General features: G+C 34.0%; 1 protein-coding gene across 4 annotated transcripts in view; it reads left to right on the top strand.

Annotated features, from left to right (window-relative positions):
* LOC145276898 (tyrosine-protein kinase BAZ1B-like) overlaps positions 1–22,004 on the top strand; it is an 81,272-nt gene that overhangs the window by 45,595 nt on the left and 13,673 nt on the right. For all 4 annotated transcript variants that reach the window (XR_013868049.1, XM_080128340.1, XM_080128342.1 and 1 more), the window contains 5 exons: positions 825–973; positions 1,478–1,618; positions 18,512–18,583; positions 18,771–18,922; positions 20,057–20,142. Coding sequence is in view for 3 of the 4 variants with exons in the window: in XM_080128340.1 (XP_079984466.1) it covers positions 825–973; positions 1,478–1,618; positions 18,512–18,583; positions 18,771–18,922; positions 20,057–20,142 (600 nt within the window). In the remaining variant the exon portion in view is untranslated. The remainder of the gene's footprint in view (positions 1–824; positions 974–1,477; positions 1,619–18,511; positions 18,584–18,770; positions 18,923–20,056; positions 20,143–22,004) is intronic.

The raw sequence follows: 22,004 nt of genomic DNA, 5'->3' as shown, positions 1-22,004 counted from the left end.
TTTCAGTTGGAAAACAAAATTTAAGCAATCAATTTTTTTAAATAAATTTAATTTATCCCTATATATATATATATAAAATGAACTCATTCCCCCCCCCTATGATTTTGACCTTAATAGGATTAAAAATCAAGACATTTTATGCGAATGTAATATGCACAAACTGCGGCACAATATTTGAGGTGTGTTATAGGCATATTACCTCTCCACTTCCTCGATAATCATAGATTCCTATATTTTTTCTGCTGAGTGTTAACTGCCACAATCGGTTAAAATCAATGGAAGTAGTAAAATCTTTTCTCTCTAATTAATTCCTCCGTCCCCCGCCACCACTTACACCGTTTCCAGGATCGTTCACAAGGGACAATTACGAAGGAACACCAGTTTGGGTTTTCTTTACTAAAATTCCATTCCAGTTTTTTTAAGCAACAACGATAGTTGCTTAAAAAAACTGGAATGGAATTTTACCATGCCTTTCCGTTCTATGAAATGCACCATGGACTTAACCGAATTGAAGGGTTATTTATGCCTTTTTTTTTTTTTTTTTTTTTTTTCCCCCGCTGTGTTGTTTTTGTTTTTCCGAACACGTTTGTTTTTTTGTTTTTTTATTTAAAAAAATTTTTTTTTTTTTATAGAAGTTTTGCGTTTGTTTGCTGTTTTGGTTTTTCCAAATTTTTTTTTTTTTTAAGAAATTTTAACATTTTTAAGATTTAAACAGGGTTATTACTTCGCTTATCATATAATAATCTAATAAAATGATGTAGACAAAAAAATTACCGGTCATCTATTCTATTCATAAATATTTTACTATTTTTTTTTTTTAACAGTAAAAGATGTGGAAGAAAAAGAATTGATTAATGTTGGTTATCAAAAGTGGAAAGAAGCAGTAGAAAACTGCAACACTTTTTCCAGAATGCATGTTCTTTTAGGAATATTGGATGCTTGTATTAAATGGGAAAAATCTGCTGAAAATGCAGTAAGTATGTTTGTTTGTTTTTTTTTTTTTGTTTTTTTTTTTTTGTTTTTTTTTTTTTGTTTTTTTTTTATGATTCTACATGAAATAATATCAGAATTGATTTTAAAAATTATATTTCATATTTTTCTAGACAAGTAGAAAATTATAAATCTCTTTGACAATTTTAAGAATACACTTGAATATACATTTTGCAATTAAGCTTATGGTTTAATAATTATTTAGAATTATAAATGATCACAAGGTACTTTATTTATTTTTCAACATCCACAATAATTGATCACTATTATATTTAATTGGAAGATACATAGTTACTACTATTAATAATATATATATTTCAGTTATTATACTAGTAGGCTACACAAATTTTACAATGATTTCTACATCAATCAGTATAATTTACTGTTTATAATAACTCTTTTTGAGGTAGTAAATATACATTTAGAAACGCATCCATTATTGACAAATAATTAAAAAAAAAAAAATTTGTTTGCATTTATTTCCTAGAAATGTAAGATTTGTCGTAAGAAAGGCGTTGGTGAACAATTAATTCTCTGTGATGAGTGCAACCAAGCATTCCATTTATATTGTCTTCGACCTGCGTTACCTTGGATACCAGAAGGAGATTGGTATTGTCCTGCTTGTGTTGTGAGTAGATATTTCCATTTATATTAAAGATGAATTTTATTTGCAAATTTTTTGTATCATTTTGATGATGAATATCTTTGCTGATGACATTGTTTTCCAAATTATAAAAAATTTTATTTCATAATATTTAGCTCCTTTGTTTTTTCTTAATAAGAAAAAATGATATGTCTAGTGTTTACAGGAATTTTTTTGAAATAATTTAAATATTTAACCTTGAGTTAAAAAAAAAAAAAAAAAAAAGCAAAAAAAAACATGTGAACAGTAATTCATGAATTTTCTTTTCATTTGATTGATCAAATAATTTAAAGAAAATTTGAATTGTCATTCTAAAGTTTTTTTGTTTTTTTTCTCAAGGTTAAATATTTACATTATTTTGAATGAAAAATAAATGTGCGTTTGTATACTGATTAATTGCATCTCAACAAATGACCAATGAAAGAATAAGTCTACAATCCTAATTAAAAATTTTTATTTTTTTTCACTTCGGTGAATGCTTGTATTTTTTCCTTTTCACCTTATGCACATTTCACAACCTATAGCAAAAATATTGTCTTTGGTTTTATAGGCAACTCTTTAGAGGCAATCATAATTGCAGTTAAATATGTTGGTAATATTAGAAAGTAAAGTCCAAAGAAAGAATTCCCAACCGTTATGTTTTCTTTCTCAAAATCAAACCCCAGCACACCTCTTTCAGAACTTACTTCTGCCAAAGAGACACACCCTTCCTGTTTAACATACAGGCTTTTTATTTGAAAAACCAACTGCATCTCATTTGCATATTTCCCCCAAATCTTGTTATCTCATGTGACTACCAGTCCATAAATAGCAGGAGTGGCCTTTTTTTTCTTCATCCCATTTTTGAAACGGATGTCACATTGTATGAGGTCAGGTTTGTACTACTTTTTAATCATACACCCCTTGATCTTGAAGATCAATAATTGGTCTCACAGTCTGTCCTCCATGCCAGGCATCTTCATTAGAGGTGCAACCATCGTATTGGTTCTTCAAGAACTTCAACCTTTGCTGGCAAGGAAGCTCCGTATGTCTAAGATGTGACATGGCATTCCATTAACAGCCACTTTATTTTTGGAGAGTACTTCAGTTACAGTACTTCTGCCCCAGTGGGTTATGCAACAAGAATTGGGTGGTTTCACTCACACTTCTTCACGAACCAGGATTTCCGCGTGTATCTGTTCCACTCTCTCTGTTACAGACAATGGATGTCGCCATTCGTATATAAAAATAGATTGGTGTGGCACTGACTTTCCATTTTGCCCAGCCTTCGGTGCCATGTTATATTAAAATACAACTTCTTGGAGCAAAATTTGGCTTCTCAATCTCATAACTTTTCTAGTGTGATGGTGCCTCTCTATAATTCCATTACCCCTTGGGCGGTATGCAGCTCTAAAATATAGCCTAACATTCCACTTTGCACATAAGTCTCTAAAAACTTCCAAGCGGAAAGACATACCATTATTCACTAACAACTGGCCTCCTTTCCATAAACACCTCCTTGACGACTCTCTTCACCTCTACTGCCATTTCATTTTTGATTTTCTGCCATATCGTTACTCTTCCAGACACAGTCATTCATAGTTAGATACAGTTTATATTGATAATACATGATATCAATAGCCAGTCACCACCAATTTTCCTCAACATGCAATTCCCCTTTTTTGTGTCTACTAGGTGCAGGGTGAATTAATTGACATTCCCTACATTGTTCCACCACCTCCTGCATTGTAATGTGTGGATTCACTTGTCTTGCTAGGTATAAAGTTTGTTCCTTTCCAAAATGGAGCATCTTATGCAGGTCTTTTAGATGCTCTACTGCACAACACACCGTGGACATTTCTTTTTTTTTTCCTTAGCCAGGCTTTCTTCACTCTGGTCAACCCATCTGCTTTATTTTTCTGTGATGGAACCAACGTGACAGTTACCTTCAGTCCAAATTCTCGGATCAAGTCTCCAAGAGCTTTAAGTCGACGCTTAATAAGCATTTCTGCTGCTCCTTTTGTCTTGATCCGCTTATCGCCAGACACCTCCGATTTAATCCATGATACCACTGTTGTGAAGTCTGTTCTAGCGTCCACTCTATACACTAGCCCCCTTTTTAAGCCAGATTAATGTCCTTCATCATAGCATCGAGTTCTGCAACTTCGTTATCATCCTTTTTCTTTAGCCAAGCAGCTTCTTCAACTCCTCCTATTTCCAATAATACCCCTAATGCCAGGCTGCTGGTGTCACTCCATATTACCCCTTCATGGCTCCTTTTTATATGCCATTCTCTTACAGGGTCCATTTTTTTCACTTCTACAATGACTTCTTCTATCATGATTAGCACTTCTTGATCAATTGCGTCCTCTCAACTGTCTACCTGTCTGCTTTTTAATAGAACTGCACACAGTTTGTAACCGTCCACCTGTAGGGTAATTGCCAATTAACTCCACATACAGAAAAGCTCTCTCTTGGTTAAGCAATCCTTGACTTATGGGATCTCGTTTCTTCATCTAAACATCAACTTTCCTGCCTTATTAATCCAAAAGTCATTCTGTTTTCCAATGACTTGGACGGTTTTGCCATCAATCCATATGTTTTGACATGATCTCTCACCCTCTCCGCAGTCACCTCAATTTCGCCTACCAGTACATCATCGATGTAAAAGCAGGTACCTCTCTTCATCACATCAACACAGTCTTAAGAACTGCTGTCATGATTTACGGTGCGGAATTCAGTCCAAATCATAAACTTGACCTTAATACTCTACCAATTGATACTGCTATAGCTTTTTGTCAACATTAATTTGGAGGTAGGCCAGCTTAAGGTCCACGATTTCAGTTACCCGTTTCATTCTTCTCCAGTCTCTCATGACTTCCTCGCATACATCAATTGCATCTTTTGTGTGACAAGCGACATCTTTGTTTAACTCTTAATTAATAAATCCAACACAACTTTTTGTTTAATAGGTTGGACCACAGCCATCAGTGGCAAAATTCCTTCAATCGTCCCTGACCATGGTATCGATATTCCTTCGTCTATCCACCTCAACTTCTCAAACTGCGACTCTGTATCTCCTGTTAGTGTGCTTTTGTAGCAACTAATCTGATTCCGTTCTATCTCCTCTGGGATCCTCTGACCACTCTGTTGTAGCAGTTAAGATAAAAATGAAATATAATAAGTCTTCAGACGTACCTCTCCACTGTACCGTATATCGATACTCTATGGCTGACTGGGATAGCTTCCATACATTCATGTCTGACCTACCTCTGCATTCCATGTTTAAAAAGGATGTGTCCTCTATAGTATCAGACCTGACCGAATGGTTAATTATAGGCATAGACGGAGTCATACCATCGAAAAAATTCCAACAAAAATCAGCCAGCTATGGTTCTCCCCTGAATGTGCTGCTGCCATAGCGCACAGAAATTACTTTTTCCATAGCTACCAACGTAATAGATGTACTGAGACTAAAGCTGCTTTCAGGACTGCCAGCAACCACTGTAAAAGAGTAATAAAACATGCAAGAGAGCTATATGCTCAGTCTGTTAAATCCAAAGTAGCTGAGCAGTGGCTTGGTTCCCACCAGTTTTGGCAAATAGCAAACAGGATCTTGAACAGAAGTGTGCGTTCTATCCCAACTATCATCAATGGACCTGAGGTCATCTCGTCAGCATCAGACAAGGCCAGACTATTTGCCAAGAACTTTGCAGCTAATTCTACCCTATGCGACAATGACCATCAACTCCCTGTATTTCCTCCTATAACAGACAACATGCTATGCAACATACAAATATCTGTGCGTGAGGTCGCCAAGCTAATCAAGAACCTTGATTCTAGTAAAGCAACTGGCCCTGATGGCATTCCAGTTATAGTGCTGAAAAAGCTCCAACCAGAACTTGCCCCCATACTTACAAAACTGTTTAAGCATTGCCTTAAGGAGAAATGCTTTCCAACACCCTGGAAAACCTCCTCAGTATGCCCTGTATTTAAGAATTCAGGTGAAAAGTCATCTCCCTCTCAGTACAGACCAATAAGTCTCCTGTGTGTCATGAGTAAGTTGTTGGAATCCATATTAAATAAAGTAGTCAACCACCTCAACAGAAACAACCTTCTTAGTGACACACAATATGGTTTCCGCTCTGCAAGATCTACAGCAGATTTGCTAACGGTTATATCACACAGGATTAGTGAATCTCTTGACAAAGGTTTCCTTTTCAGGGCAATTGCTCTTGACATATCGAAGGCTTTCGATAAGGTATGGCATAAGGGCCTACTTCACAAGATTTCCAGCTACGGTATTACTGAAAATGTTTTCTCAATCATTAAATCATTTCTCTCTGATAGGTTTATAAGAGTAGTGGTTGATAGGCAGAAATCAGAGGCCCACAGTATTAATGTTGGAGTCCCTCAGGGGTCCATCCTGGGTCCAACTCTCTTCCTGATCTACATCAATGATCTCCCAAAACACATACTTAAATCATTTGTTGACATCTATGCTGATGACACGACCCTCTATGGCCGTAAATGACAGTTCTCTCTAATTCTCTCTCCTCTGATCTTGAGCACGTGGTACAATGGGGGAAGAGGTGGCTGGTCACTTTTAATGCATCCAAAACCAAGCTTCTATCTTTACATCATCAACGCTTTGCAATCAATTGAAATGAATGGCTTTCGTCTTGTAGAGGCTCCATGTTTTGACAAGCTTCTGGGTTTGACCTTTACTCCTGGTCTAAAATTGAACGCGTACATCAAATCTGTTGCCAGGGATGCTGGGAAAATGGTGGGATCCTTCTACCGCTCCAGAAGATATCTCACTTCTGATGCAATTCTAAAAGCCAAGTACGTTCAAGGATGGAGTACTGCTGCCACATCTGGGCAGAAGCTGCTAAAAACAGCCTATCCTGCCTTGACAGAGTACAAAATAGACTTCGTGGTTTAGTGGGGGATGCCCTTTTCTCTTCCCTGGAACCTCTCTCCCACAGAAGAGACGTTGCAAGCCTGTCTTTGTTTTATCGCTATTTCCATGGCAGGTGCTCGTCTGAGCTCCAATCCCTCGTCCCCCCCTCGCCAATCTTTCACGAGAAACACTCGTCTGGCTGAAACTACTGTCAATAATTTTCCCCACTCTCTATCTGTGCCTAAATCCAAACGTAGATTCCATGAGCAAAGCTTCTTTCTTAGAACTGCACGCCAGTGGAACTCTCTGCCGCTTGCCTGTTTCCCACCTGACTACAACTTGGACGTCTTCAAGTTCAACTCCTGACAAACCGCCCCCTTAAGTAAGGCACTCTATCAAAACCCCCAATACTAATGATTACTACAATACTATCTCATTGATTACTGTACACGCAATGACCCTTATCCCTGAGTGGCCTTCGGGCCTTGATAAGTGGTGATGCCCCATGTAAAAAAAAAAAAAAAAAATTGTCAACACCGGTGGTTCTATGGTCCACATTGCCACTCTACCATCCATTTATCACCGTCAAAGTAGGCTTGAAAGTCCTCGTTTTCAATCAAACATGTCCTGGGTTTTGATAGTTAGATTGAATTGCTCTTGGTTGCACTTCTTGTAATTCTTGGTGCAGCTTCTCCCAATTGGTCTATCACCTCCAGACCCAGTACCACGTAAGCCTATTCAGTACAATCACTTTTAGTCGCAGTGGCATATTCCTCACCACGATATCAGCATTGGCCTATCCATATTTCACTTCTCTACTATCTACTGCTCTAATGTTGCTAGTTCCATTCAAAGAGTTGGTGACATTTGTAGTAACAAGCATTGTTGTAAATCTGGTATCAGCAAGGGCTCTGGCCCTCTTCCCGTTAATAGTGGCCACTGTATGTAGCAACAAACTCTCACATGCCTTTCCAGTATAAAAGTGGTGACTATGGGCGCAATAGCATCCCTTTATCTATTTCCCAGAAGCGAAGTGAAATTCCTGCTAATGTGCCCTATCTGGCCACACCGAAAACAGATTTCTAGTCACGGCTCCCTACAGTCTCTCATTAGGTAAGGTCCTTGACATCTGAAGCATTTACTGGCAAATCTACGACTTTGTCTTGTTAATGTTTGCTCCTCTCTGCTTTGATTGTTTGCTGCAGAGGCTGCGACTGACCCCCAGATCACTGGACTGTTTTGCCAGCACTCTAGCATGCCTCAAAATCTCCTCCACTTCCGTGGTTTTAAATTCAGTAAGTCATTACAGTTCCATAAAGATGTGGTGAGGAAGACCACTTACAAAAGCCAGTTTAACAGTCTTCTCAAGGCTGTTTCATGCACATCCAGCGAATCACCTTATCTCTGCCACATATACATCCACTGACTTTCCGGTCTATTTTATTTACTTGAAGAATTATTAATTGATTTTTAATGCCTATTTAATTGGGAGGAAATCTATTTCTTACAAAATGCCCATTTTACACACAAAAAAAGAAAAACTATATCTAAACCATTTTCTTTTTAATTGGGATGTAGAGTATGCCATCAATAGATCTTACTAATCACCTCTATAAGTTTCCATTCCACATAATCTCCCACCCACTGAAAAAATTAAGTATTCTATATCTATCCCCTATTTGATAGATAATCAATACCGTTATGTAAAAAAAACAATCCATTATTTTCTGTACTTACAACCTTTTACAATTAATGATTTAATGAAGTGATTTAACTACTTAAACTGGTGCTATCAGCTCAAGCTGCCTATTGGCTTCCTGAGATTAAATGCACCTACATCGATTTTCTGTTTTTGTTTTCTATTCTCTTTTGTAAAACTTAATTATGTTCTACAAAAACAAAAAAAATCAACAACCCCTTCCCCCCTCCTTTCTTTTTCCTTCCCTACTTCCCGGTCCTGGATATGACCTTAAACTATATCTGATGGTGAGGCCCCAGTTTACAGGCTTTGGGGAGCGTGGAGCCACCCTTTAATTGCCATTACTCCCAGGTCCACTCTGACCCGGAGTGGTAGTACCTGTTAGGGTCCCAACTATGGGTTAAATAGAAACAAAAAAAACAAAAAAACATTCTATTAAAAAATTATTCTTCAAAATCTGATCAGATTCCACTTGACCCTGTCAGCAGGGCATCAGAATATGCTGACTACCCCCCTGCAGAGAGTAGAAGTCCCTCAATGGGGCTACCTGTTGGCCGTAGGTAGCGACCCGTAATACCTTTAGGATGGGATCCTGGTGGTTGAGAGACTTGGAGGTCAGATTTTAGTACCCCCACTTCCTAACACACCACTTTGGCCCTTACTGGGCTAGACGGGCAGTCGGAGGGGCTCGATCCGATCAATCGGCTAGTCACGTCAAGCCCCACCATATATTGCCCACCCCATAAACATATCATTAACACAATATGCCTATCCCTTCCCCACAAATAACTATTTCCTAATATATGGTGGAAAGTGGTGGCTGAGGGTCAATCGAAAATGAAATATTTATGACATGGCTGCAAACCCTTTAAATTACTACGTATCCCAGAGTAACATCAAAGGAAAACAGGTGCTCATGAATGATATCACGTAAATCTAGTATATCATCTTTGTATCCTTGTTGAGCCTGGGCGAATGGGTTTCCCTCCAGGCACTTCCCATATAGGGTTCCGGGTGGGTGGAGAGCAAAGATGATGAAAAAAAAACAATCTTATTTGATTATGGCTTTTATTACCCCCCCCCCCCCCAAAAAAAAAAAAAAAAAAAAAGAAGCTTTTCAGATGTTTCCGACATCTCAAGTTCAGAGGACGAACAGAAATGCTCAATCAATGAAAACATAATTTTAGTAATGGAAACACTTAAAAAAATGAAATAAATAAAATTTCACCTTTTTACAATGGAAAAAATTTTCTCTCAAAAAATAAAACCCAAAATGATAAAAAGACTGCAAAATAACACCATACTTATCGAATTGAAACAAAAAACACAAGCTAAAGAAATTCTCAAATGGCAAACCTTTAACAATATCAAAATTAAAACTTATCCCCACCCATACCTAAACTCCTCAAAAGGAGTCATTAGATGCAGCGAACTATCAAATTGCTCGACTGAGGAAATTTGATCTAATCTAGCATCCTAAAGTGTTACAGAAGTAATAAGAATAAAACAAAATGGAGAAACTATATTGACAACTAAATCCCCCAAGTGAGATTAAAATCGGATACTTAAAAGTGAACGTTGAAAAATACATCCCAAACCCTCTAAGGTGTTACAATTGTCAACAATTTGGACATCATCAATCGAAATGCAGCAAATCATTAATCTGTAAGATGTAGTGAAAACTCAAAACATAGTGACTGCAAAAAAGACCCCAAATGCTCAAACTGTAGTGAAAAACCATTCAGCTGACTTCAAAGGATGCAAAACATGGCTAAAAGAAAAAGAAATAACAACAATAAAGTACACAAAAAATATAACCTTCTTGGAAGCCAGGAAAATTATGAACGCAAGATACTCAGAAGTAACCAAGAATACTAAAATACACACAAATCAAAGTTGTCAAAGCTATACAAAAATTCTCCAGAAATAAAAACTGGAGAACTATCTTGATTGATAAGAGATGAAAGATCCAATGAAAGAAATTAAAACACTAATCCTGAACTCTGGAAATAATCAGTCTACAAAAGAGAGTACAACAAAAAACAGAATCAACAAACCAAAAAACTCAAATTAAATCAAAGAAAAAGAAAAAACTCACCAAATGAAAACAATCCTTATAAACAAATCAAATGAAACAACACCATCACCCAATAAAACGAAAACTAAAGAAAAAAACAAACAAACCAAGATCTAGATCCCAATCAACCTCAAGAGGAGGAAACAAAATAGGAACACTGGAGGAGATGGAGGTAGAAGACAAAACACCCCCCAGACAAATGACAGACCACAATAAAAAAAAAAAAAAAAAAAAAAAAAAAAACTGAAAACTATTATTCAATGGGACTGCTGAGGACCTAAGGCAAACAAAGATAACTAAACCCAAAACACCCAAATAACAAACTAAAATACAAAACCTGAAACACAGAATCATACCGGATAGAAATGAAACAAATAATATAACCCAGTGGAATTGTCATGGTCTAAAGGCAAACCTAAATGAGCTCACTATTCTACTCGATAACTTACTTCCAGTAGTAGTTTGTCTCCAAGAAACCTTTATGAAATCAGATGACAATATAAAAATTACAGTCAGTATAACTCTATACACAATACTGGACTCAGAGCCTGTGGAGGTACATCAATCCTTATTAGAAATGAGATACAACTTAATACTAAACTACAGGCTACTGCAATAAAAGCAACACTCCACAAAACCATCAACATTTGTTCACTATACATACCCCCCAATGAAAGCATCTCAGAAACAGATCTGAGCAAACTAATACAGCAACTTTCAAAGCCATACATCATTATGGGAGACTTAAACAGCCATAATGAGATATGGGGAAGTGAAAAAACAAGCAAAAGGGAAAAATTATAGAAAATATAATAACGAAAATCTATATCTCTTTAATGATAAAACACTTATTTACACCCAGGAACTGGTACATTCACATCAATTGATTTAACATTGTGTGATCCAACACTTGCCTTGGATTACAAATGGAATGTACTAGAAGAGCCATATGGAAGTGACCACTTTCCCATTACACTTGAAAACAATGATCCAATGCCAGAAAACAAAATACCCCAATGGAACTTACAGAAGGCTGATTGGAAAAAATTCCAAGATTTATGCCGGACTAAATTAACATTGGATAATAACCCAAACCAAAATAATATCACACATTTTACTAATACACTGTATAATATTGCGGAGGAATGCATTCCAAAAAGCTCTACCTCCCCAAAACATAATAAACCCTGGTTTGACGAAAAATGCAAAGTAGCCATCAGAACTCGTCGAGCTATGCTAAGGAAATTCAAAAAAGAACCAACTAAAGAAAATCTCGATAAATATAAAAACAGTAGAGCTAAAGCTCGTAAAACCATTAAAGAATCGAAGTAAACATCATGGAAAAACTATGCATCAAAAATAAATACAAATACAAAAAGTAAAAGGTCTGGGACATGATCCGAAAAATCTCAGGGAAAAGTAACATGAACCCTACTAAACACCTGATCTATAATAACCAAAAAATTACTAGCAAGAAAGAAATGGTAAATTGTCTTGCTGAAACTCCTCCAAAAACTCTAACCAAAAATTCCAAATTATTAAGGAAAAAGCAGAAAAGGAAAAACTCCAGTTTCAGACAAATAATACAGAAAAATACAACCAGCCATTCTCTAAAAATGAATTGAAAGTATCCCTAAGCAAAGCTCATGACTCCGCTATTGGCCCTAATCAATTCCATTATCAATTCATAAAACAACTTCCTGATACGTCTACAGATTCCCTACTGCAAATATTCAATAATATTTGGGAAAGTGGCAACGTCCCTGAAATATGGAGGCAGGTCATAATAATCCCTATACCTAAATCATCATAGGACTCTACAAATCCCATGAATTACCGATCTATAGCACTCACTAGCTGTATTTCCAAAATAATGGAAAGAATGATTAACAGCAGATTAATATGGTACCTTGAGACAAATAATCTGATTACAGATTATCAGTCAGGATTTAGGAATTAAAAAAGCCTCATGGACCACCTGATCCGGCTAGAAACCTTCATCAGAGAAGCCTTTATCAAAAAAGAACATCTTACGGCAGTCTTTTTCGATATTGAAAAAGCATACGACTGTGCATCGAGGCATGGCATTATAAAAGATCTACAAGAGCTTGGATTAAAAGGCAGAATGCCCATTTTCATCACAAATTTTATAAATAATAGACAATTTAATGTACGATTAGGTGATACTCTATCCATCAGTAAAAAAACAAGAAACGGGGGTACCACAAGGAAGCATCCTGTCTGTCACACTTTTTAGCATTAAAATAAATAACATCGTCAAAAATATAAATGTAGGAACAGAATGTGCCTTCTGTGGATGACTTCCTGATCAAAATATATTACAAGAATAGAACACCATTTACAACTGTGTCTAAACAAAATAAATGGACAACAAAAAATGGTTTTAAATTTTCAAAAGAAAAAAGCAAAAGCCATTCATTTTTGCCAAACCCAGAAAATGCACCATGACCCAATACTGAAACTGGATAATGAAATTATACCTATAGTTGATCAGTATAAATATCTGGGTATCATCTTCGATAAAAAGCTAACATTCATTCTCCATATTAAATACCTCAAACAAAAATGCAACAAAAGCCATCTAACTCTTAAAAGTAGTAGCTCATACAAACTGGGGTGCAGACAAAGACTCAATAATTAAATCAGATCCAAGTTGGATTATGGATGCTATATCTATGGATCCACCAGAAAGTCCTACATAAAGGAATTAGACACAATACATCACCAAGGACTAAGATTGGCTCTAGGAGCCTTCCCCACCTCCCCAGCGGAAAGTTTATATGTAGAAACAGATGAACCTTCATTATCACTTAGAACTACAATATTATACAAAATTGACTTCATTTCCAACTAATCCTGCCTACAAATGTGTCTTCCACCCCAATACAAAAACCTCTTTGATAGAAAAGAAAATTCTATAAAACCATTTAGCCTACGTATGGAAGAATCCATAAATAAAGCCCAGATAGATATTGCAACAATACATGAATCTGTAAAACCTAAATATCCCCCCTGGCTGACAAAACAACCAAAAATAATATCAGACCTAATTAAATACCCTAAAACAAAACCAATCCAATCATCTATCAAGAAAAATTCCAAATAATTAAAGACAAGTATTCCAAACACTCAACAATTTATACAGACGGTTCAAAAGATAGAGATAATGTTAGATGTGCAGCCATACACAATAAAACAATCTTAATCAAAAGATTACCAGACAAAGCATCGATCTACAGTGCTGAAGTATCAGCCATTGGTATGGCACTCGATCTTATAGAATCTTCTAAAGATAAACAATTCCTTATCTGTTCAGATGCCAAATCAGTACTCGAAACACTGGAAAACAGGAAACCAACGAACCCAATAATCACAAAAACCCTAAATAGATTTGATGATATTCCTAATGATAAAAACATTCTCTTTTGTTGGATACCCAATCATATCAACATAAAGGGTAATGATAGAGCTGACAAAGCAGCACTAAATTTGACCATAACCAAAGATAAGATCCCTCATACCGATCTAAAACAAATCATTAACAAATATATTAGAAACACATGGCAAGAGTCGTGGAACTCCTGCACTAGAAACAAGCTATACCAAATCCAGGAAACCATAGGAAAACAGAAACTAAACAAAAGAATGACCAGAAAGGAGGAAGTTATAATAACAAGACTCCGAATAGGTCATACCTCTATAACACACTCCTACCTACTCAAAAAAGTAGCCGCCTCACTTAGCACACCCTGCCAGGAACCATACACAGTAAATCACATTAACAAGATGCGAAGACTTGAAAACAAACCGACTGAATCTATATAAGGAAAAAACTGTAAAAGACATATTCACTCATGTAGACCCAACTACTCTTCTCAAATATCTGAAGATAACAGGGTTACTTAACAAAATTAAAAAAAAAAAATACCTTATCTAACTATATAAACATAGACACTGAACACCAGATACATACATAAAACCTATAACTATTAATATATATAAAAGACTGGCATTAAATGACCACATAGGTTGATAGTCCATAAAACCAATCCATCAATCAATAACTACTTAAATATTATTGGGAGGTTGATTAAGGTTTTGTAATCCCCTCTCCGACTATAATAAGTAGAATATTAGAACAAAAACTGACTTAGCATATTGACCATCTAAAGTTAAATTGTCAATTAGATTAAGTAAGCAACTAGTATATATTCTCTGAAGCATTACATCATTAAGCTTTTATTTTATTTTTTATTAAACAATTTGGACAAAATTATCGGGGATATATATATCTTCAAATATATTTTTTTACATAAACTCAGATATATATATATATATATAAGTGAAAGTGTCTGTGTATCTGTACATTTCCCTACGCAATGACTCTGTCAATTTTTAGTCTACAGACTCGAAATTTGATATACAGGTTACTTATTGTTTTGTTTTTGTATCCATGAGTTCTTTCGGGTTTGACCTTTCAAATTCTAAGGTTTTATATCGCTTTGCCTTAGTTCAATATTCTAAACAAACTTTCATTCTTGGCTTGAGTCATAGCAGAACATTTTCAAAATCACAAGCACCTGCTTAACACATCTGCACCTCACAAGTACAGACCAAGTTAGGCACAAGGTTCATTAATGTAGAAGCCCCCAGCTCCCCCAATAATAGACATTGTGCCACATGTGTTTTTCATAACTATTTTCAATCTGTGTGTAGTTAGACTTTTTTTTTTTTTTTTTTTTTTTACCCACAACCACGTTAGGTATGTGATTTTTTTTTTTTTTTTTATATAATTCGGATATTATTTTAGTTATGCGTGTATGCTTATTTTATTTATTTATTTTCTATTGTTATTGTTAATTTTAAAATTATTTTGGATCGCTATCCTAGAGTAAAGTTTATCCTATGCACACAGTTGTTCGCTATTTCTCTCCTACAGTTGAATAGATATTGGGATTCTTTAAAATATAGGATAGCAAATTGTTCATTCAGGCATAATCTACTTGCTTGTCTTACTATTTTCCATTCGACTATCAGCAAACGTCCACTTTTCTTTGAGTTCCCAGTACTGATTATATTCTCTATAATATAAAGCTGAATGTCTGTGTGTGTCTGGTCACGAATAGGCTCCTATATGGTTAAAGAAAACTGATCACATCTAATGATACAAGATGTATCGAGACACAGGAATGAGTATGTTTGATCTGACATAATGATGATTCATTAAAATTGTGGGGTGGTCCACAAAGTATGGAAATAAATTTAAAAAAAAAAAAAAAAAGTTTACAAGTGTTTTTGATATAGATGTACATAAGAATACTTTGATAAATATGTTTTAACTTAAATAGGGATGGTATGATAAAATTGTAGGGTCTGCGTTCGCGCATGGCCTCCATAGAATGGAAATAGGCACAAACATTAATAAAGACTTTTCATATCTACCTGCGTAAGTATATTTTGATAATTATGATTCAGTTTGAAGAAATATGGTATAATAAAATCATGGGATGTTCGTTGGCGCCTGACCTCCATAGAATGGAAATATGTCACAAAGTTTAACAAGGTTTTTTAATATAGATCCACAGAATATTGTGATAAGTTTTTCAATGTGAACAGGTATGGTATAATAAATTATGGGGTTTATCTATTTTATTTTTACTTTCATCATATTTTGCTTTGGATATCCCCAAATTTGAAGCTATCTCTTTACAACCCTTCCTTTTCATAAATTATCATACTTTCATAAATCAGAGTCCATTTTCTGTAGGCTGTTTTTGAACCCAGTCAACGACGGGTACTTTTGCTAGTATATATTTAATTTTCTCAAGAGAAGTTAGATTGTATTCCTTATTTACATATTACTAGCGTGGGTGCCCGTGTGTTTGGAGGTGTGTGCCCGTGTGTTTGGAGGTGTGTGCCCGTGTGTTTGGAGGTGTGTGTTGAGCAAAAAAAGAAAGTGGTAGTAGGAAGGCAGACTCGAACCCGTACCGCAAAAGAGGAAAAGAACTGGGGAAAAAACCTGACATCTTTGCTGTTACAACCACCGCCAAACTGAAAGTAACGTAGGTTTAAATTAAGGCTAGCCAATCAAAAAGAGGGGATTACTTTTGAAAATATCGGCGAAAAAAGCGACCCCCTCCCTGTAGAAAAGTGCCCAGTTGAGGGCGAAGAAATTAATATTTTTAGTCAATTTTTCCGTATTTGTTGTCTGAAGGGTCAAGCTTCAAAATGATACTGATCTTGTGAAAATCTGTCTCCTCTATCAAAAGTTTTAGGCAGACATGCATACATACATATATTGGTAGCTCAAATTTTCAACCTAAACCGATTAAAAAGCTTGCCCAATTTCTGAATACTCTTTATGTAAAATTTCAAATGTTTAGACCAGAAATTGTCTGAGTAATTTCGTAGAGACCGCAGAGGTCATTTTTTTTTTTTTTTTTTTTTTTTTTTTTTAACTTTGACCCCCTGTTTTGGGCTCAAATCAAGTTATTAAGTTAGGTCCATATCCAAGGAACCTATATCTAAAATTTCAAGTGTTTATACCAAAAATTGTCAGAGGAGTTTGGTAGTGTTCAAAGGTCAAATCGTTGAACTTTGACCCTCTTAACAGCCAAATTTCTGGCTGGAAACCCGATTACAAAAATTTTCCCAAATCTCAATACCCTGTATATCAAATTTCGAGTCTGTAGATTGAAAATTGACAGTTATTGTGTAAGGAAATGTACAGATAGACACAGACGCTTTCACTTTTATAGATATATAGATTTTGCAAAGTATTTAACAAGAAAAGTTGTTTTTATTTTCAAACGCACGCTGAACTGAACACCTACACACAAAAAAACGCATGCATGCGTAAATTTAGTGAATGTTTATAGATATTTATTTTTCTCCAGGGAAGTTGCATTTTGTGTTTATTTACATTTATTTATTTTATTTTTATTTTATTTTATTTTTTTTGTTTAATTGTTTTTATGAATTTTTTTTTTTTCTTTTTTTTTTTTTTGTGTCAACTACATCACCAGGCTAAATAATGTTTCTTAGTGATGCCATATTTTTAATTTTATTAATCGTTCATTTATAAACGGAAGAATAGAATTCCAGAATATGAGAATTTTCAGAGCTCAGCCAGTCAGAATGGATGAAATTTCCCAAAGGAGCTGTTGTTATTTATGAATTGAAAATCAGAAAGATTGTTATGTCTATGCATCTATGGGCCAGTTATGATTGGTGTAATGACACTATTTGTGGAAAATGTAGAATTGGTTCTTGTGACAACTGGTAGCAGTGATAGGACTAAATATTTAGAGAGAAAAGTAAGACTTCCTTCCTCTAAAGATGTTGTGATTGTGACAGTGTTGCTCGTCAGATGCAATGTAGTATTTTATTATCAAGACTGAATGTGTCTCTAATGGTGTTTGAAAGCTACATAAGATGGTGACTATTAGGCTAGATGTATTGAATGTGTATGTGACATCTGTTGTTGCAAACTTACAATACTTTGGTCCAGAGGGGAATTTCTGCAGTCATTTTATTATATAGGAGATGAAAATTGTTGTTTTCTTTTTGTTTTTTGTTATTGTTTTTTCATTTACTTATTGAGGTTTGTTTCTTTACATGGTTTTGAGACACATTTCCTTTTGTTTTTATATTACATAATTTTCTGCGACTTTACTTTGTAGAAAATGTCAAAAAATTCATTGTACTAAAATCCTTAGATTTTCACTAGAGATTTAACAAAAGAAAACCTCCTTTTTCCAGCTTTTTTTATTAAAAAAGTATTTAATATAAATTTCATTTGTTGTTTTTTATGAACAAACAAAAATGCATTCTGGTTAATTTAATTTTATAATCATGTGGTTTTTGCATATGAGAAGAATAGCTGTGTTAAGAAGGACGAGTTGAAGAGGATAGTGAGTCAAGTGTTTGTCAGCTGAGAGAACACATCAAAGTTAAAGGTGGTGTGAATTACGACGTTGGAGAAAAGTAGTCCTACCAATTTTTCCCTAGATTACAAATTATAAAATTAAAGTTTTATATTACATGAAAGCATTTTTTATTTCAATTAATAATCAATGCAAATAAAACAATGGAGAAACAAGAAACGTGCGAGAAGTATTAACATATTTTTATTGATATTTTACTGATGATTGTAATCAAAAAAGAATTTATTGATTTCTCTATTCTATTTCATTTTAGCCCCAATCCGAACGACGCAGTCGAAGAACATCTTCAAGAAGAAAGTATGATGAAGAATATGATGATGATAAGGTAAATTTAATTGTTTTTTTCATTGAAGTCCTAAGTCCTGGTTGGTATTCAAGATAAGAAAAATAATGTTTCACCGAATCAAGTTAACAAATTTTATCTATTAAAAAATTTTGTATGCTGAAAGTATATTAAAATATGAATTAAAATTTCATATTTAGTTACCTTAATTTATTTTTTATTTTTTTAGGATAGTGATGTCGATGAGTCTGCAGAATCAGAGATTGAACATGAAAGTAATTGTGTTGTATGTGATGGAGAAGATGAGTTGATTCAGTGTTATCAGTGTCCAGATGTATACCATCTTGAATGTCACGATCCTCCATTACGACATCCGCCAAGGTCAGTTTCGAATAAATGCTTTGTTATTTATTTGTGATTATTAATTTAAAAAAAAAAAACTATCAAAGTAACATTTTAGTTTTCAGATGAGTGGGAAAATATTTGTTATTTAGATGTTGGAATGTGGCCGAAATAGACATTGATAGATGATCAATAGAAATTCAAAAATATGAATCCTAGGCCTAAATTTTGGGTTCTCCAAAATTCCCCTTATATTAAAAAAACAAAAATAAAGAAAAATCTGTATGGTGTACATACCCGTGAGAAAATTACAATATCATTTTTCAAATCAAGTAGTTTTATTTTTATAAAGAAAATAATTTTTTTAGTGATTAATGGGACTTCGTTGGCATTACAACATAAATCTCGCAAGAATTATTGTTGAGTTTTCTCTTTTTTTTTTTCTAGATTTAAGGGGGGGGGGTCATTCCTTCGATACTCTTTAAATTTGATTTTCTTATTTAAAAATAAATATATTTGACTAATTTACTTAATTAATTGGAATATGATATTTTCGTTTTGTCAAGGACATGTGCATAATACAGATTTTTCTTTGTGTTTTTTACTATAGGGGAATTTTGGACAAGAACCAATTTTTTTTTTTTTTTTTTTTTTTTTTAATTATTTAAGCTTTATAAATTTATATAAAAATTAATAAAATCAAAGATCTTTCATTCTCACATGTATATGAAGAGATTTAATTAAACTTTTGAACTTGATTGTCTAAGTATTTTATATAAAGTTGTAAAATTTTAGAAGTTGGACCTAAATAGTATTTAAGCTGACATATCAAACTCTTATTCCAACGAATTTTCATTTCTTATTGCTGTACCATGTTATTAGCACATGTACAGCAATAGTTTATTTAAAATTTACCTAGTCCTGCTCAAACAGCTGGTAATAGAAAATATTTTTCCATCATGACCAAGAAAACAATTTTATAATATACAGAGCTGATTAGTTATAATTTTTTTTTCTATATCGGTTAAAAAAGATGTACAAACAAATAACAAAACTGAAATGATTTTGCTGCGTTTCAATGCAATGCTGTGTAGGTACATAGATCTAAATGCAAAAGTAGATTTATTTATATTTTCTTATTTGTTTAAATAAAACTGTTTTTTGTATTTGTAGAGGCCAATGGATTTGTACATCATGTAAAACGGGTAGAAAAAGGAAGAGATCAAAACGTGCAGTTCAGACAAAGAAGCGACCTGTTTGTAAGTTTTTTGCTGATGTTTTAAATGGGTGTTTTTGTTCTCTCTCTCTCTCTCGGAAATTTTTCTAATCAATATATCAGGTATAGTGCCAAAATGCTACTTGCAAACTGAGGAGAATATTCTTGTTATAATCAGTAAAAGTAAACAAAAGTTTAATTAAAGAACACTAATGCTTTCAGACTTTTAAAATATTACAAAATTGGTAAATACCCTTTTTTAATGTATTTGTTTATTTTATAATCATTTTAGTTTTTATCTCTTTAATTTCTGATATTAAAAACAAAAATTCCACTGCCAGTTTATATTAATTTCTATACTTATATAAACCAATCCAATTATATTAATTTCTATACTTATATAAACCAATCCAATTATATTAATTTCTATACTTATATAAACCAATCCAATTATATTAATTTCTATACTTATATAAACCAATCCAATTATATATTTCTATACTTATATAAACCAATCCAATTATAGTGAAAGTTTGTTTCACCATTGGAAACTTCAAAAATTATTTTCTCTTTTTCTTAACTTTTGTTACTCTGATATTCAGATTTCAATGACATAGACATGTTTTGAATTTGTCTGTCCTAAATTTAAAGTTTTACAAAACTGAGAAAAAAATAATTGTTTAAAGAAGTTGATAATGATCAGTGAGTTATCTGTTGCATTGTGCCTTTTTTTTTTTCTAATTTCTTGAAATCAAAATGTGTTGCATTGTCCCTTGTTTCTTCCGCCATCTGAGCTGTTTCATTATCATGCATACAAGTTTTTTTTTTTGCATTATAATAAGAAGAATTAAGATAAAACAGATTCAGGAAATGTATTATTTGTATTTATTGAGAGAAATATATTAAGTATTAAGTAATAACAGGTACAATTTATATTAACCTAAGTAACTATTAGCTAAATAGACAGCTCAATGCCCATCGCCACATGTGACCTTCAGTTTTATCATTGAGACATTCTTAGTAACAGTTTGCTTCAAACTCCCAAGCGGATCTCTCAAAAATATAACTGTTTCATAACGCTCTTGTCCCATATGATGTCACATCAATGATGCTCTCCATATTGTTTCAAGCCTTGACCCTAATCTGATCTCATGTTGTTTTTGAATTTTATCACTGATTATTCTGTTGTTGGCTTTATCAGTTGTCGGTCGATTATGATCTCAACCATTCCTAATCCTCCAGGTTTCCTGTCTTGTTAATAAGACATATAAATTATTACTTTACATTTGTGATCACGCTAACAGACCTATACACTGTTACATTTGTGATCACGCTAACAGACCTATACACTGTTACATTCAAAGGTGTAACAATTAAAAATATGGACGATATGAAATATGGTTTTCGGAAAATGATAATTTCCTTTATTTTCAACAATAACAAAATAGACGAAAAGGTTTGTTCACAACAAAACAAACGAAAAAGGTCAGTTAACAAAAGATAGTTATTTTGGGCTACTACCATCAAATACAAAGGTAAAGACGGCTTGTGGAAATTCTGGTTGAAAACTATGACGAGGAAGTGGAGGATTACAAGAGAAGGGAGATATTCAAAGTTAAGAACTGCTAACAGACAAGATTCGAGTGACTATTCACTCTGTTTATATCGAAATTCAATGACAATAAGATTCCTTTTTGTTTTTCTTTTAAAAGTTTGGTCAATGAGAATATTTCAAAATTGTATTTACCACTAGTCCAGAGGGCATTTTCTGCAACTTTCCATGGGTTTGTGTTTTGGATTCTTTCGGCTGGACTTCTCCATGAATCAGGGACCGGAGTTATCTTAACGGGTAGCAGCTGATAACTGATCTGTTTCCCTCTCCACTTTTATTTATATGGCATTTTA

The sequence above is a fragment of the Euprymna scolopes genome, chromosome 5 (assembly GCF_053919585.1).
Source record: "Euprymna scolopes isolate OS-2025 chromosome 5, ASM5391958v1, whole genome shotgun sequence".
NCBI classification, from domain to species: Eukaryota; Metazoa; Mollusca; class Cephalopoda; order Sepiida; family Sepiolidae; genus Euprymna; species Euprymna scolopes.
The sequence above is the reverse complement of the archived record's forward strand: the minus strand, read 5'-3'. Positions and strand labels throughout refer to the sequence as shown.